The sequence below is a fragment of the Melospiza georgiana genome, chromosome 15, assembly GCF_028018845.1.
Source record: "Melospiza georgiana isolate bMelGeo1 chromosome 15, bMelGeo1.pri, whole genome shotgun sequence".
In the NCBI taxonomy this organism is placed as follows: Eukaryota; Metazoa; Chordata; class Aves; order Passeriformes; family Passerellidae; genus Melospiza; species Melospiza georgiana.
The window spans coordinates 13,840,488-13,859,216 of NC_080444.1; the positions used below are offsets into that span (position 1 = coordinate 13,840,488).

Consider the following 18,729-nt stretch of genomic DNA (forward strand, 5'->3'; position numbering starts at 1 on the left):
GAAAAATTCAAGAATGAGAGTTTTGCTGCCACTTTCTTTGGTGATGTGTGGGGCAAAAGACCCTTCTGCTTATCTGAAACTTCAGCTGGCAGAGAGCTGTAGAATTTTTGCAGTGAGACACCAGATAACTGACCATGTTAGAAATAGGAATACAAGATCTCTCCTTGGAAAGCGACTTTTACCCATCATTTTAAATGACCCTGAATTGCTGCCATTCTCTGCCAAATGAGTTTCAGGTGAGTTTCAGTCTCAATTCTCAGCAAATCAATATCTGTCAAAATCACCCAAGGTCCAGGTTTGAGTAGAGCAGAGCCACCTGCTCACCTCCTTTGCTGTTGGGGACAGCACCTCTGACATGTTTGTGTCTGTGTGGAGGATCCAGCTCTGCAGCTCTGTCCAGTGCACATTAACAGGTTTTTTTTAAACTGATGCCTTGGAGTGGCTGCCTAGAACAGAGACTAGACAAGGTTAAGAGAATGAAGTGGGTATTTAATAATATTAAAGACCTTCTATAGATGCACCTTGGGCAATCAAAATACTCCGAGAGAGCCTCCACCCAAGGTAAATGATGGTCACAAGTTTTTCAGACAATTTAAATTTAGGTCCGTTTACATATCAAGGGTTACAGCTTCAGGTAATGAAGTCATATTCCCCCATTTTCTTCCCCCCAATTCACTTTTGTTTATACTTTTCATGGCCTGAGGCAGGAGAGTGTCCTTGAGTTACAGGCCTAGAGGGATTGTTTCATCTGACCAAAATGTGTAGACAGCAGCTAACACTTTACATGGAGTTTAGAGTTATGTACCAATGCAGTACAGGATTTGAAAAATATAAAGGCATTTATATTAAAAAAATATAAAGGCATTTTGATTAAAACAATTTAAAATATAAATCTCAGTATCTCTGCTGATCAGAGTGACTCAGTAAAAGCCTCTTTTTCCCAGCCTGGCAGTCAAAGAAGGAGTCAGGATTCTTCTGTTCTTGTTCTCAAAGTTGTTTATTATTTCTTATCTATTACATTATTTCTCCAACTCACTGAGGTCTGTCTGTCAGGTTGGGTTGTGGCACACTGACCACTCTCAGGGCAGTGTTCTCTTTTTATACTAAAAACTCCATGTACATTATTTACCATAATTTGCCAATGCCTATCACCTATGTTAGTGAGTTTCTACCTTAAACCAATCCAAAAGTGGCAACATCACCCAGAAGATGGAGGTTAGGAAGAAGGACAGGGTATGCCCAAATTCCTCCATCATGGGACTCAGAGCCCCCATTCTAAAAACCCCAAAATTCTACTTTTCACCCTGTGATCAACTAACTATTATTCTACTTAAATTTTTGTGGCTTGAATATCCTCATATAAGGTTGGTAATTTTTTCCATGGGTCAATATCAAAGTCACATGCGTCTTGTGCTTTGTGCCAAGGTCTCTGAGCCCCTGGTAGGGGCTCGAGCCATCCAGGACACTCAGAGGAATTTCCTGGGTTATGACATATAAAGGCATTTATATTAAAAAAATATGAAGGTGTTTATATTAAAAAACCAAAAAAATATGAAAATATAAAGGCATTTGAAAAACCTTAAGATATCAAAGCGACTTTTAATTTAGTCTGCTTTTAAACAAAAATTAAATGCCGGCTTTCATCGGAAGGTGAGCGGGCCAGCTTTTGTTGAGTGTGGTTTTTTGCAGAGGCAGTGCTGGGGTGCTCCCTCGCCCCGGGGCCGGCTGTGACTGCTGTTCTCTCTCGCAGAAGTGTGCTCGGTGGACTGTGGCACGCACGGCGTGTGCATCGGCGGGGCCTGTCGCTGCGAGGAGGGCTGGACGGGAGCGGGCTGTGACCAGCGTGTGTGCCACCCCCGCTGCACCGAGCACGGGACTTGTAAAGATGGGAAGTGTGAATGCAGAGAGGGCTGGAATGGGGAGCACTGCACCATTGGTAGGCAAACGACAGGCACCGAAACAGGCACATATTGCTTTCTTTTCATAAATCGTAGAGACATAGTTACTGTCGTGGACCGTAATGGGCTGTTCCCTTAAGGACCCAGGTGCTCTCAGCTATCAAGCCTGACTCAAAATGTGTTGGGGGAAGTGCAGGTGGACTCTTGGAATCATTTCAAATCAATAACAATGATTTTTATAGATTTTTTACTTTTTATAGAGAAAAAAAAGCATACAAAACCAACACAACAACAAATTCCACATTAGTAAGTAAAGATGGAAAAAATGGTACCATGTGTGATATCAACAAATACAACACTTGGTACTATGGATGATATCTCAGTATCATCTGAACTGGAATGATTTTCAAACCTAACTAAGCATTCCTTTGTGTGAATGGCCCCTTTTTCAGTTTCCCTGTCTGACCCATCCGTGCTCTCCTGCTGTTGTACATCACATGTGAAACACAGCCCACAGCAGCACCCAGGGCAGGGGTCAGTGCTGGGGAATGTCTGTTCCTGCTGGTACAGGAGCAGCTCCCTGGCACTCTCCCCTGCTGTGCTGGGACAGTGGCCCTGCTGTTTGCATGGAGACAATGCCAGCCCATGAGCCCCTTCCCTGAGAGCCTGCAGCTCACTGCAGCATCAGCAGCACAATCTCAGCTGGGCTCTGACAGCCTGGGAAGCTCAAAAAGGTCATCCTTACACAAAGCAATGATGTTCTATCCTCTCAATTACCATGCTTGAAAATTTACTTGAATGAGGAATTAATTGTTCCTAAGTGAAGCTCTTTATTTTGTCTCTACAAGCAGTCAGGCACTCTATTTGGATTGTTTTGAAAATTTACTCAAAGGAGAAAACTTATTTTCTGTGAGCTATAATCAAAAATGGGAAATTCTCAGTGATCACATCCCTTCTGAGAAGTTTGAGCAGATTTATCTGAACAAGAGTATCCCATCTACTGAGACTGTGAGGTTGAGACAAGTGTGCTTTTTCTCCAGAGAATTTTTGGAGAACTGAAGTATGCCGTAGAAGAAATCTGATGAGTCCAAATCCAGAGTCATGTTGTTTTCATTATCTTAACGTGATGAATTTAAGAAAGAAAAGAGTAGGTCACTTGAGATTTTTGTGGCAGTCAGGGACCCTAATGGGACAGTCCTATTACAAGTGAATTGTTATTTCTTTACTTAAACGTATGGTGAGATTCTTGCATCCCTCAAGATGTTTTTCTTTTTCATTCCCCTCTGATTTCTCTTTGGATATACAAACCATTTCCAACACAGGAGTTGGAAAATAAAAGTATACTCCTATTGGAGAGATTAAAAAAAAAAAGAAAAATTGATACATATTTTCAGGGCATATCCTTTGATGTTGTGGTGCTGCATGCTTCCTCCACACTGTGCTAATATGATTTAAATCAAAGCTTTTATGACTGAACACTTTGTGACCAGCACAGATGCAGAGTGTTTTTTCATAATTGCTTTCAGACTTCCATCATATCAACATACCTCTGCTAGATTAATCCAGGCATTTTGTTTTCAAAGTTCTTCCCAGATCTTTACAAAATGCCTAGTATATAATTTTTTCATTAAATTCTGTAATAATTGCTTATTTCAGAAGTTGATGCTTCGCACAAAATTTGTTTTGCTTTATAATCTCTTAGTAATGTGCCGATGTTTAGAAGTAATTAGTGTATGTAAAGTCTTCATTACTGTGCAGACAAAAAGATGCCTTTTACCAAGATCTCAAAGTAGGCTGAAAACTGCAAGCTGAACTAGTGAACTCTGAAGTCAGATTTTAAACCTAATTTTCAGAGCTTTGAACTAGATATCTCCCTTATTACTAATGTGTATAATCAATTCTTTCCAGAGGAAGGGTGATATTTCTAAAGTGATTAAAATATGCGTAAGCTTTTTTTTGTTTGGTGTGTATTACACAGATTTCCTTGAAACTTAATGTGGTCCTGCCTGTGGCAAAGATGAGGCTTAGTGCAAAAAATTCAGGTATGCCCTTCTAGTTATCATGGATGAAGTTTGTGCAGTCAGAAGTTGTCTGTTGCATGCACACAGAGATTCTTGTGACAGGCCTGTAGCAGTAAGGATTTTCACGTGGTGATGTCCTGAGGCCATTTACAAAAGCACAAAGGCTGATGCCAGGGATGGAATTGAGTTCAGAGGGACAGCTCAGTGTGACCCCACTGGTTCGTGTTACAGGGAGCTGAAGCACAGAGTTCAGAGGAAAAGGATGGTAAAAGGGATTTTTGTCAGTATTGGTATGAAATTTCTAGAAGTTACACTGGAAAATTTGTGCTTAGAGTGAATTGATGCTTTGGTACAATGATGAGTTGCTCAAGATGTTTTAAACGTTGGTGTGAAGAACTAAAGTGCACTTAAATTTTACAGCAACTCACTGTCAGAGTACTGCCTTCATGTTCCAGCTGAAAGTTTGACACAGCACTTCATGTCAGAATTGCTGACGAGTGTCTGCCTAAGAAGATGCCACCAATTAGTCCTTCTGGAAGGTACCTGAAAACTGCACAGGCTGTTTGTCCTAAGGCAGGAAATGCAAATCCTGTAGGAGAGGTTATTTACCCTGAATTTCCATTTTTGCTACACCTCGTCTGAAATGAAGTCAGAATAAAAACTTGCTTTGATTTCAGTGACTTTAGTCCAAGTCCACAAATTGATTTGTGAGGAAGAAAAGGAGATTTCTATATAAAAAACATTTGTTTTCTTTCTGTTTCTTTACCAGTTTCTTTGTGCTATATTTACATGGCAGTGGAAAAGAAATCATCATAGCAAACTGCGGGTATCCAAGCTAATTCAGATATTTTATCCTATTTAATATCAAAATGAGGCTTTAATAGATGCTTGACAGAATGCACACTCCTTGTCATTTCATTGTTGAGTATCTAAACTCAAAAGTTTCAATAGAAATGCATTTTTTTTTCTCTGTTTTACCTGGTTTAAGAAAAGCACTCAGAAAATCCTCCCAGAACAGCAGTGTGAGCTCAGTGTTAGCACAGTGTCTGTGCAAAGCAGCTTTTGTCTGTGTGCAATAGAATTATGTGTAAGAATCAATGCAAATAAAAATGCATGCATGTTCCAAGTTACTCAGATTTTGATAAATCTATATCCAAATAATATAAAAGTGAAAGGAGTCTGGTCTTGCTCAGCTGCTTTTCGAAGCAGAGCAGAACTTCAGTTCTCTTTGCTACTTCAGGTAAGAAAAGAAATTGCTTACTGGAGTGGTGATAAAGAAAATTAATCTTTTCCCAGTGCAAAAATAGACCTGTCAGGATATGTTTATTAAGTGATTACTATTCATTGATTGCAATTATGGAGGAAGTTATAACTAAATAATAGAGGGTAATCTAGATGAAAAAAAAATATTGGAAAACTAATAACAAAGTGAAAGAAAGGTATAGAAGTTGTTAATCTTGAACCCATTTCATGACAGAAATTTAAGATGGAGGATTCAGCTTTTCCTTAAATCATCTGAATGTTTTTTAAACCATACTGTTATAAAACAGATCTGTTACTTTCACTGAAAATATTATCTGGATGTTTAAAACTGTTGTTTTTAAATGCTTGCAGAGGATGTTCTGCATATAAACTGTCAAGATAGCATTCCAAGGACAGAGTGATATATATGGAGATCTTATGAAACAGTCAGAAATACCATTTTAAAAGTGTAATTCCATCTGTAATTCATATCCCTGAGCGTGGTCTCTTATTAAGTTATTGGTAAAAATCTCACTGGGAGACCAGTGAAAGCAGGATTTAATCCTAAATATTTGCAAGTAAAATTTAAATGTCTGCAAATGGATCTTTTAAGGTGAGCTCTGACCAGAAGGTGATATGTGAACTTTTCTTTGGGGCTGCCTGTCACATTCCCAAGCCTTGCTCTTGTCTGTTCATGTCCTCCATTAGAGGTAGGTTAGGCACTCTTTTTCAGACAGAAAGTGGGGAAAAATTATACTCAAGGCTATTTGGTAATCTGGATACTCTGCTGCAGATTTTGATCCAGAGAGTTGTCATCTCTTATGTTCTTTTTTAAAATTATTTTTATGCAAATGAGCTATACCCCTGGTACAGACATTGAAGCTCAACCTCCACCTGCCTGCCTGACAAAACACAAGCAGGTGATGAGTCCATCTCTTCAGGCTCTGCTTGGGCTCATTTAGCTTACAAAAGACCCTTAAGATCATCAAGTCCAGCCACAAACCTCACACTCTTCTGGCCTTGGTAGTGCTTTCTGAAATCCAACTCCAGAGCTGGGGATCAGCAACTTTGCCCCACTAGGTCCTTGGCCCTAAAACTGTCAAAATTGGAGAACAAGTTCCTTAGTGAAGAAGGGGTTTGGAAATTTGTATTAGCTCTGTATCTTATCTTCTATATATTCAAGGCTTTGAGTAAAGGAGAAAGATTTGAAAAAAAGCTAGGATTCTGTCACCTACATGGTGGAAAATAACCTAATATTTTCAGATGCAACAAATGTACAGAAAAAAAGAAAGGACTTTGTGTCTAGGATGATTGAGAAGTTTAAGTTGTAGTACAAGGTATTTGTATTAGGAAAAAACATGTCATCAATGAATGAAAAAACTGGAGGAGGTTGTCCAAGCAAATTGTGAATTCCTCATCAATGGAGTTTTTAAGAACCATTTAGACAAACTAGTCAGGAATAAGAGAGGTAATTCATCCTGCCCTGGGGCAGCAGCTTCACCAGAAATCATTGAACTCTATGAGCTCTCTTCCAGTCTCCTTTTAAATGAGCTTAGGAGGAAGCATTCCTTCTAAGGAGTTTATTTTTAATGGCCTACCTTAAGAGCTGTACTGTCATTCCCTTTAAGAATCCAATGCCACTGTTGGAAGTAGAATTGATAATTTATCCAGCCAGGGAGACTGATCTATGTGTTCTGTATTTGCAGAACAATGGGTTGTCAATGTGGATATTGAGCCACTCTGAAACATCCACACAAACTCGCACCCAGTAGGGAAATACTTTAAATACTCTCCCTTTAAAGGTGAACACTGTGTGGGCCATATTTCACCTTTGGTTCTAATAAAAAATTGTTTACTAAAAACCTTTCCCCCCTGAGTGCTTTGGGATGACCTTTCCAGCTTTGACACATGTTTATATTTTCCATCAGCTGGATGGAATACCACAAGTAAAGTGTAAAGGTTTAGTTCTTTACCTCATCATGGACTCAATAATCAATGGAAACATTAATAATGTGGCATTGTGTTATCTTTGGATATAGCAAGATATTTCTGTCCCCTGATAATGCTCTTTGTGTCAAAGATTTTTTTTCTTCTACTACTGATTTCTCTTGTTGTAATTACAAGGGTAATGATTCAAAGATGAGGCAATTTTCAGGAGAGATGGAAAGTGTGTGGGAGGAGGCAGTGGAAAGCCATCGTATCTGACAAAGAGCAATTTAGAAGGAGCTAGATATATTAGACTTCTCCAATGGATTTCTAACTTAAAATTAATCTGTAACAGTTTATAACCTATCAAGGCATAAAAAACCCTCTAACAACGATGACAGGAATTTAGATTGCATGCTCTGAGGAAGGAGGAACACTTTTTTCTTTCATTTTATTTGAAAAATGCATAGAATATTTAGGTCATGACCACTTTTCATTACTGCAGACATTGAAATGTGTTGGCAATATATATATGATGACATGACCAAAATGTTGGAGATATTGGCTGTTCCTGAATGTGCAGTTTCCAGTTCATCACCTGTATCACAAGTCATCGCACTGTTTTATACATGGAAGCAGATTTCTACAGATATATTCTTTGAGTTGCTCCCCCTGTGCCTCCTCAGCAAAGCAGAGGAGCAGCAGGTACCTCATGAGGCAGCTTGAGAGATTCTCAATTATTTCTGTCACTCGCTGCACATCATTCACATTTTCACTTCCATCATTCAAAGAAAGAGAGACTCAAAAGGTAGAAATCTTCCTCATAGGGTGGAATTTTGGGAGCATATGTTATGTCATGTTCCATTTTATGACCAAAGCCAAGGAAATGTTCTCGTCACTTGGATAAATAAGTGCTCATCTAGTGAAGCATCTCTGTGCTTCAGCAAAGGTCTGAGTTCCTGGTAAATAAATATCTGGTAAATAAATTTCTTCCTATTTCTTCCTGGGAATCTGATGCTTCTTATCTTTCCCAGCTACATTTGCTGTTGAGGTGCTTTGCTGGTTGCCTTTGTCATCCTTTATTTCTGAGTAAAATCTCTTTTTAGAGTCCCCAGATTCCGTATTATGTAGATGGCTTTTGCTTGGGATTTCTGGTTCTGGTTTGTAACTTTGCATATTCCTATGCTGAAAACTGAAATATACTGGCTACTTTTGTGGATCAGGGATGAATAAACTTTCAAAATAATATCTGTAGCACTAAGGAATCCAGAATTACAATAGACATCCACTTAATTTTATCATAGCCAAGCAAGGTAGCTGATTATGAATACTTGGAAAGAAGCATTCTGTGTAGAGATTTATGTATAGTGAGAGTGGTTTGACTTTCAAGGAGTTTAGAAAAAGAATTCCTTTTCATTTACAGAATTTTCAGGGGGCAGCTGGGGATCTTTTTTGGCTGAAAGGCAAGCTTATTCATGAGGAAGAACTTTCCTGTTTGCATTCTTTGCTGAGGGCTTCCTGTAAATGATTGAAATATGTCACAGCTCAGTGTCAGAACACTTGAGTAGCTTTTTTCTTTCTCTTTTTACAGGATATTTGCAGAACATGACCTTATTTCTTTCCTTTCTAGCCCAAAAAATTTAATGAGTATGTTTTCAGCTAAACTTCCTGCATTTTGTCTGGTACTTCAAAGGTGCGCCCAGAAGATCCTGGTGAATAGTTTCCCAAACTAAAACCACATTTCTTTTTTTTCCTTTTGGAGGGTTTTTTCATGAGTTATATTGATTTTCTGGCCAATTCTTGAACTCTTAAAAGACCACAAAAAGTGAGGGAGGGCAATCAATCAGGGAGCTGATCTAACTTTTGAAAGGGCAGAGCCGATTATGCTGTTCCTAGCAGTATTCCAGGAGCCAGACAATCTTCTCTTCTCCTGCAGATAATATTTTCTGTATTATTTTGTACCCTGTGGTGTCAAGCAGAGCTTCAGCAAGGGAGTGAATTACACAATGTTGCTGGAAACAAAACAACAAAGCCACAGGAATGCTTGTGAGAGGTCAGTGGCATGGATTGTATAGAGACAGAAAGGTAGAGCTGGACCCTGAGAAACAGCCACGTATATACATATATATAATATTTATACTTACTAAGAAAGAAATACAAAAGAGAACAATAGCTGTCCATGCTTTTGAGACCTGCTGTTCATATTCCTGTTAAAGCTACCTTTTTCTTGATCACTATTATTCTTGCTTATACATTCTCAAGGTATCATTCCTGCATCTTCAGTATCAGTTTCACATAACCTTTCATGCTTGAAGATGCAAATAAAGTCAAATGTGTTTTGCCTGACTGCTGCAAACTCGGTGGAATAATATTTCAGATGCAAAGCTTTGCAAAGGGTTTTGTTGGTTGTTTTTTCTTTTCAGCTTCTTGCCAATTTAGTATCAAATTAATAGTAGGATGCATTATAAGTTAGAGACTTGTCTTCCTAAGATATTTGATGCTTTTGAAATTCTCTGCTCAATATTTTCTTAGTTTAATGTTGTATTAAAAAATATTAATGTCAGAAATAAAAAGGAAAAAATGGTCTCTGTAGAACCTCTGAGGTGTCAGTTCAGGATTTTGCTGTGTGATCTATTTAGGGCTTCGGGGAAAAATGAAACTATTGAAAGGCTTCTCTCTAAGCTGTCAGCTCTCTCTTGTGCAGTAACTACTCACTGAGGATGAATACACACTGATGCTGAATATTGATACATCCTTCTTTCACTAAAAGCCCTTACTTAGACAGTTTTTTAACAGATCTTAAGGAATGAATATGGGCACTTGTTCAGAGCACAAGTTACGAGGTATCATGAGCCATTCTTATTGAAGAAAGTTTTTACAAAATTTATGTTATCCAGCTCTTTTCTCTTATTCCTTCTTTCTTTCCAGCCCTGTTCTGACCTGCTTATGAAATGCTCAATAGGATAATGATGCTTCTGGAGATTATTCCTGCCTCAGCCTATTTCATTTTACATATAGCCTTTCTATACATATAAAAAGAAGCAAAGTTTGCTGTCCAACAGAAATCATCATATAATATATCTTATTTGCCCAAAGAAATTGCAAACATAATTTGGGTTACTGAAATGTAAGAGCTGAATACAAACTTGAGTATTCTTGAAGGTATTTGAGTCTGATGCTTTAGTCAATTTTCATCTCTTCATGTTGAAAGTGAAAAATAATTGGAATAATCCCGAGGTTGCTATTACCTGATTTATAGCTGCCAAGAAATTGTGTCCAACTGAGTAGATTTCTACAATTTCCAGCACATTCTACTGTCGTGTTTTCAGTGATGTTGTGTTGATTGACATATTACTGTCCATCTCAGGCTGTCAGTTGTCTTCAAAACACATCCATGCTGGGATAGATGGAGACAAAGCAGTGCTGGTGTCTCATTAATCAGCAGTTCAGAGCCAGGCTGCTGAAAGCCAGAGGAAAAGCAGGACATGATATATTGAGGTTGCTGTGTTTGTCATCATCCTCTCTTCATTCACTAACGGGATTAGAGCAGAAAGGATTCATGGCCCAGCTGTTCCCTGAGGATTTTCAGCTCTGAGAGCTGACCCTGAGCACTGCACACTTAAATATTTCACTCAAAAAAAGCACCAAGCACCTCTCTTAAACAGTTAAGCAGTTTTCATGGAAAAGTAGCAAGTTTGCTTTCATGAAGGATTTGCTGTGACATGGATCAAAACATTATCCTTAATGAAAATTTAGGCGGGGGAGACATGGCTGTCTGCTTATCCACATCAAGCTTTTCTTCCTCTAACTCTACTACTCTTAAAACATATTTTTATTCTTGCCTTACTGTGATCAGCCAGCTGTGTGGCCCATGAGTGGTGTCTGACATCTGGGGTGGATTTTCTTGTGGTGGCTCTCTGGTTTTTGGGAGCTGGGCCATGAGTCCCAGCTGTTCAAGTGTCAAACAGGCTCTGGGGTCTCTCAAACAGGGTTTGCAAAGTAGCCCCCAAGTCCTGCCCCCCTCACCTGCCTTCCTCTATTCCACTCCTGAATTCTGGAACTAAGGAGCCATCATTTTGACAAAAAAAAAAAAAATCTAAGTTTATTGCTTTTTTCCTGATCCCACTGTATCTTTAGTTTGTATTAAGAGTCCAGTGCAAAGCAGTTTGATCAGACTCAGCATCAATAGACTGTATCCTGCTTTTAAAATGCTGGAAAACAAGATAGCATCAAAATAGCTGTGAGAAAAGTTTTAGATATTTCTTTTTAAATGTTCTGGCTTGATTAGGGTAGATTGAACTGCATGAGCTAATAATTAATTGTTCATATATTTGAAAAGTATAAACACTTCTAACATTTCAGTATATTTTTACATGAACCCATGTGAAGATTAATTTCTTCTCTGTTTAATTATAAAATTTCAGATGAGTATTTTTTTAGGTAGGTGTTGGAAGACTAAAGTTGTTCAAGAGTTTGAAAAATAACTAAGATTCATAATTCATCTGGACCATATATGTTTTAATTTTCTTTCAAATAGTTTTTCATAGCATTGAACAAGTGAGCCAAAGAACCACAATGCATCAAGGTGCAGTCTCTGTTCTGAAGAGAATTAGTAGGGATAATAACTTTGGTGTCTAAGAAGTAAATATAAGGATGCAATTGTGATTAAAACCATTCTTTTTAATTAAAAACTAAATCAGTTTGTAGTGGAGAATATTACTAGGTTGCTAGGTTGTGATTTTAGTTTAGAAGCAATACTAAGAGGACAATTATCTAAAAGCACAAATTAACAACAACAAAAAATCTGTTTAGGAATAGCATTTTTTTTCCTGGATCATGATGGTTTATTGATTTTGAAAGTGGTGCTGCTTCAAATAGTGTGATTTTCCAATTGTTAGGAATCATAAGGCATTACTGAGTTTCTTGTGAAGGAGCTCCTCAAGGATAGCACTGAAGCTATTTTTGTAACTTCAGCATGTACAAACACAAACCCCTAAATGTCCCAGAAGATGCTGATTCTCCTAAAAACAGAGACACAGATGAGAGAACTGACTTTTTGTTTAAACCACTGGGTATTCCAGAACTGAGTCCCTGATGTAGCATGCTGCCATCCACCTTTCAGCACAGTTTAAATTTAAACTGTTCAGACTGCTTTCCATTCCATAAAGCAAGGCAGAATGTGTGTATGCTGGGTTACAGACCAGTTATCTCTCAAACCAAGAGGAATTAGCATTATAGCATCCAGTCCTACAATGGAAGATAGTATGCTCAGAATGAAGTAGTTCTATAAAAAATGGGTGTTTCTCTTCCTCTTCCATATTTTATTTTTAAATTGCAGAATCCATTGCAATTGGACCATAAAGGTGTTACTGTAAGCAGGAAGCCATGAATCATTATTTGTTGTTGAAAAGTGAATGAATTTGTTAAAATGTTTGCAGATTCTGATTAATCCTTATTTTTCCTTTTAAGAGTAGCTTTATAACAGTGCAGGAAAAGCAGCAGCAATGTGCCTTTTCTTGTTTCAGAAGCAATTGAAAAGATGCTTTAGGCTTAGGACAGAAAATCACTGCATAGGGTTTGTAAGGATTCTGAAATGAAGGTTAACATTGCTCCCATGTGGCATTGCTAACAGCTGAATCAGGGTGAGGGAGTAGAGTGACACAGATTTTTAGATACAATTCATCTTTTTATTGGCTTTGGAATAGGGGTAAAACTGCTTTTTTGTTCCTGTCTCCCTTGGATCATTATTAATTGATTCTTTATCATGAAACCAATCCATATATATCTTCAGTGTGTCCTATGAATGTTTGAAACTTTTTTTTTTTCCAAAATAAGTCAGAAATATTGATTTAGAATGGAGAAAGCCTGCCATATTTAGAGAATAGGGCATCAAAGTCAAGGTCACCCTATTTGTGAAGGCTGAATGGACACTGGCTGATTTTTCATTGGAGTCTTCTGTTATATATTCCATAACAATTTTGATTGCTTGTATGCTGAGGAAAAATGTGAATTAAAATCACTCAGACCCACTCTTAATTATAAACAGTACTTTATATACTTAATCAAAAGTGTCAATTAGCAGTGAAATATCACTCAGCAGACTTTTTGGATACACTGAAATGTCTCCTAAATTTGTTAATATTTCCATTCCACATGAAAGTTGTTGGGGTTTTTTTAAGTACAATTAAGACAATGCTTATTACAATCTAATTATATCCCCATTCCTTTTAATCTTTCAATCTTCCATACACAGAGAATATGCTCAGTAAAATCTGTCATCTTTGACCAGTATCTGTGTTTCTAGTTACCATGAAATTCCTAAGATCCTCATTAACTAATTTAAAAGCTTTTACTGCATTAAAATTTTAAAGTAAGAGATGCTTTGTAAAGGGAAATATTTATTCAGCAGAACTGGGAGGATTTAAGATGTGTGCCTTCCATTGAAGACTGCATCTATTTACTCAATTTATATAGTTACAGTTTCCCCTACTTATTAAGGATTTTTGTCAGAAATTCCAATATTAAACACTGCAGTTTTAAAAATTCCTAGTAAGTTGCATATAATGTTTCTCGTTTCTGAAGTGAGCATTCCCATTGATACTAAAAGGGAGATTTAATAAAGTTATTTGCAGAATATGTCCCCAGATCTTAATAATTTATTTGCTGTATTTTAATGCTTGAGATAAAAACGTAATGAAATGCAAGAAGGGATGTCACTCAAAAGTGAATAAATGACAGTGAAGGGAAAAGGAAAATGTCAGTTCTCATCAGTATTGCTTCTGAATTTTTGTCCTATGACTAAAGATTATAGGTTTATTAAAGATGAACTTCCACAGGGCTACTGCTACTGATCCCTTACATGAATTAGGTAACTTGAGCCCAGCCTAGGAAATAATTGCAGGTGGTGAGTGGTTTCCTTCATGATGAGAAGCAAGTGAGCATGCTGCAGAACCCGCATACAAGTTTGGGTAGATTTGTACCTTGAGGAGCCAGGCTGTGTCACTAAACTGCAGGAGAGCTTTTCCAGTGAGTGACACCATTAAAAAGGATTTTTACATAAACTTCCTGAGTGCTTACAGCAGTTATTAGAGCAAATTGGATATGCACTGTGCCTGATTAAGCCTATTCCCACATATGTGTTTACCCTGAAAGGCAGAGCTGTCCCCAGTTTTCTTTGCTGGGTTGTGATCTGTGAGATCTCAGAGAGTGAAACTGCACCAAGCCTTGGGGACCACTCTGGTGTCACCCTGGCAGCTGCTGGTGGCACACCAGGGGAACCTGCACCAAACTGCACCAAGCCTTGGGGACCATTCTGGTGTCACCCTGGCAGCTGCTGGTGGCACACCAGGGGAACCTGCACCAAACTGCACTCAGCCTTGGGGACCACTCTGGTGTCACCTTGGCAGCTGCTGGTGGCACACCAGGGGAACCTGCACCAAACTGCACCAAGCCTTGGGGACCACTCTGGTGTCACCCTGGCAGCTGCTGGTGGCACACCAGGGGAACCTGCACCAAACTGCACCAAGCCTTGGGGACCACTCTGGTGTCACCCTGGCAGCTGCTGGTGGCACACCAGGGGAACCTGCTGGAACTCCTCTGCAGCCCAAGCCCAGCAGGATGGTGCTGGTGCTGAGCAGTGGGAAAGGGCTGCACTCTGCTCAGTTCACAGCTCTGAACAAATGGCCATCAGCTACAGGAAAGCCTAATTAACATGGTTCTAACATGCTCCTTGAAAGGGGGTGGTGGCAGTTGAGCTGTAAAGAAGCGACAGTGACACCATACCCCAGTGAAATTATGGGACACAGGCAGAGTGGGGAAACCTAAATTCTGATTTTATTTGAATGCTGATCTTCAGGGCAGTCTCATACTCTGGTACCTTTCCCCTGGAACACTAAGAAAAGTGATGACCTGGATAGAAAAGAAAAATTTCTTTGGCATCTGTTTGTTATGTTTAGAGATCCTATGAGTTACTCACATGTTTTCAGCATTGCAAAGAAAGAGTTAATTACACAAAACTTTACATTATTAATGTACAAAATGTAATGTAATTACACAATATTATCTTTTAGATGTCCCTTGCATAGACCGTAGATTTTCTTTATTATTATCATTATTATTATTATTATTACTACCCCTACTATTATTTGTTATTGGAAATTCCTTTTAACTGACCTGTTTCTGCTTTACCTTGTTTTGTTGATTTTTTTAAACTAAAGCAAATATCCTGACAATACATAGCTTTGCACTTTTTTGCTTGGCATGAATCAGTGAATGGAGTTTATTAATTCAATATACTGATTCTCCTGGTCACTCAATCCTGTTGGAGCTGGGGCACAGTGGTCTCCAGATTTCTTGGCTTCATCTCCCACTCCCTTACTTTGTGTTTCTCTTACTAAATTCTCTTGGCAAACAGTCCCAGTGGAAGTAGTAACAACCTGCCTGCCCTGGGATGGCTTAAAAGCTGTCAAATATAGATGCAAGGCAATCAAATTAAAAGTCTCATTGGTGCTTCTGATGGCTTCTACAGAGAAATGGAAAATAAATGCTCTGCCCAGCAGCAGAAAGACTTAAGTATTCGTTCCAGAGAATTAAGGACACTTGTGGTGAGGCGAGGGGAGGAGCAGAGCCATCAGTTGCCTGGTAGTAAATATGTTTAATGTAAAGCAAGCAGAGCTTGAAGAGCTCGTTTGTCTTCCAAATTTCTTCCAAGTGCAGATTAAATACTCTTGGCTTTCTTTGGGGTGAGATGGAGAAGATGAGCTCCCTTGTAGATCAAAATCACTTTCGCAGATTTATTTAGTGTTTAAATATCAAAGCAACTGGCTAGATCTGAAGGATTGGGATGTTTTTTCCTTTGCCATGTAAACAGATAAAAAAAGGAACATAAAGATAACTGTTTTATGCATGCAGGACTTAAAGCAGTTCATTTGAGAATGCAACATTTTTATTTCTGTAGCTTTTATTAGCTATTTGTGCAGTTGGTAGATATAAAAATTGGAAAATGGTATGATATTCGTGAGGCTTATGTTTATTGACAGGGGATGCAGAATGGTGCCTTGCACTTTAGAATTAAAGGAATGTTTATAAAGTATATTTTATGTATTGAAATATTCATCCTCTATCCTATATCTGCCAAACAACTCAGCATACCCATAACTCAGAATATATTGCTTATCTATTTTAATTTGTTTTGCATACATTGCCCATGTGGTGGAATACTGCTCCTAGGTCATGAGCATTATTTCATACTTTATATTTGTTTATTTTCAAACTCCATAAATTCTAGCCTTAACAGACATGTGAGATATATTTATTTTAATATTCAAATACCCATTATTTTTGGCCACTTGTAATCATATTTTAATGCCATGAAGATTTAGGACTGCTGCAAGCCAGAAGGCATAAAACATTTAGAGCATTGCTACTATTTTTCATTCCAAACTATTCCACAAAACTTCATAAAAACTTCTGGTTTCTTCTCTGGCACTTTCTTTGGATTTTTCTTTTGGAAAATTGGAATGTTGGAGCTCTTAAATCCAAACCCATACAGTGTGCAGACATTTAATGGAATCCATGTGATTAATACTTTAAGAAGATCAGCTGCAAAATATAATGCACGTGTCTAAATAGTGTTTTTCATCCTGAAGGGATTCCAAAGTTCTGTGCCAAATTTGAGGGACAGAAGGTACTAATCTGCCACACAGTAAGAGAGGAAACTGCCTGCCTCTATTGAGGCTCATATTTATTCTTCTGCCAGAGATAACCTGCACACTTACATGGGATCAGCATTTGCATACCTGAAAGTTAATTGCTAAATTATAAATTCTATGCAGGCATTAATATCTAATGAATAGCAAGCAATTATATTTTAATAGTGCCTGAGAAAACTGGGATTCCCTGCCCTGAGAATTATGAAATGTAAAGCTCTAAAACCAAAGGGATGGTGGATAATTCAGTTTAGGAGGGATGTCAGCAGGTCAACTGGTCCAGGCGCCCTTCAGAGTGGGGTGGTTTTGGGGTCAGACACCAGACTTGGACCCACAAATGTTGGTGCAGACCCCCTGCAAACCCCCTACAGGCTGCTACCCCTCGGTGCTGTGCATCTTCTGCAGGGGATTGAGCTGCTTAAGCAGTTTGTAACATCTGCTTGTTCTCACTGCAGCTCCCTGCTTGTGTATCCGTGTGTGTGTGCACAAATCCCACTCCCTCACATTACTGAATTCAAATTGAATTTGAAGTACTGATGAAAGCTACTATTGAGTAGCACTGTCAGAAGGGGAGCAGTTCTATTAGGTCACTCTGAATGCTAACTTGGCTTCCTGGGCATTTTGATTGACTTAAACTCCTCAATTTGGTAAAGTTTTTTTGTACACTAAAGGAGTTGTGGTCAAAAAAATGCAATTAGCATTTCTTAACATGATTTATAACAAGATTTTTATTTTTTATCTTATGTGGAGGTTCTTGTCTAAGGAGGAAAGGAATTCATTCCTCCTCTATGCAATATGTGGAGGATTTGTGAAGTGAAAAAAGTATTTTGAAGCTAATGACTGAACTGAGAATGTCTTCCTACAAAAATCCTAAATTACATTAAGCCTAGTATACATTGTAATTAGGTTAGCTATTCTTTCAAACATGAAGTCAGTGTTTTGCATGTTGCCCTTCAATTGACTGAATTTATACATCCTGTCTGATAGGTCACTTTATCATTATGCTGCCACAAAACTCTTTAAATAGACGTTATTTTAGAGATAAATTCAGCTTGAGAAGGCTTCTTTCTCAGAAAGGATATTACATATTACAAAGGACGATGCCAGTGCTTGTATGTGATATCAGAAACATTATTGCAATAAAAGATTATGGTTTTGGTACTAGTTTTATGAATGCAATTTTACCTGGAATTATATTCTAAATGGATTTTGTTACAGTAAGATTAATTTGAAAGACCCAGCTATCTTAAATACAAATTTTTACTGCATCTTTTATATATCTTTTTATTGGGGATATGAATAGGAGTTGGATATGAGTCTTGTTTGAAAAGAATACACTGTGTAACTCAAATATGCTGGTAGGGTCAAATTTTAGCTCAAAATTTCAGCAAATAACCTGCTTGGCCTCTGGAAGGAGCTGTGTGGCTGGGCTGCAGCAGTTTCTTAGGTTATATTTCACATAAGTCCTTTGCTGATGTTGGGCTCTGTGCAGGAGGAGCTGTCCTTGTGCTCACATTTGCAATTTTGGGGTGCAGAGAGAGCCCTGCCTGGCTGTCACAGAGCACTGGGAGTGCAGCAGTGCAGAGGCTCCTCCGTCTGATGCTGACCTTCCCATAAGGCACTCTCCCTTCCTTGTGGAAACTGTCTGTGTATTAGGAGCCCAAATTCTGGGCTCAGCTGAAACTGTGTGTGTGTACTCAGCATTCTGAGCAGACATGGACATTTGGTTGGTTTCTGTTTGGTTTCCCCAAGTCTCAGGACAGTGTAGCACAACCTGTCCTCCTCTTTTCCCGGCCCAGCAGCTTGGAGGGGTCACACCAAAGCTGGTGACAGAGCTCTGTTGGTTGTGCACAAGAGGGAGACCTCGAGGGAGTCTCTCCCCAAATCACAGGAGCCCCTTTGCCTGAGTCACTGAACATGAATTTGGGTAACATG

At 38.6% G+C, this 18,729-nt stretch overlaps 1 protein-coding gene across 16 annotated transcripts in view; it reads left to right on the forward strand.

Moving 5' to 3' along the window:
* The window catches only part of TENM2 (teneurin transmembrane protein 2), a 617,488-nt gene that overhangs the window by 537,910 nt on the left and 60,849 nt on the right, over positions 1–18,729 (forward strand). For 10 of the 16 annotated variants that reach the window (XM_058034869.1, XM_058034857.1, XM_058034859.1 and 7 more), the window contains one exon: positions 1,751–1,963. In XM_058034869.1, coding sequence (XP_057890852.1) covers positions 1,751–1,963 — 213 coding nt within the window. The remainder of the gene's footprint in view (positions 1–1,750; positions 1,964–18,729) is intronic. The other 6 variants (XM_058034860.1, XM_058034863.1, XM_058034864.1 and 3 more) reach the window with 3 other exon arrangements.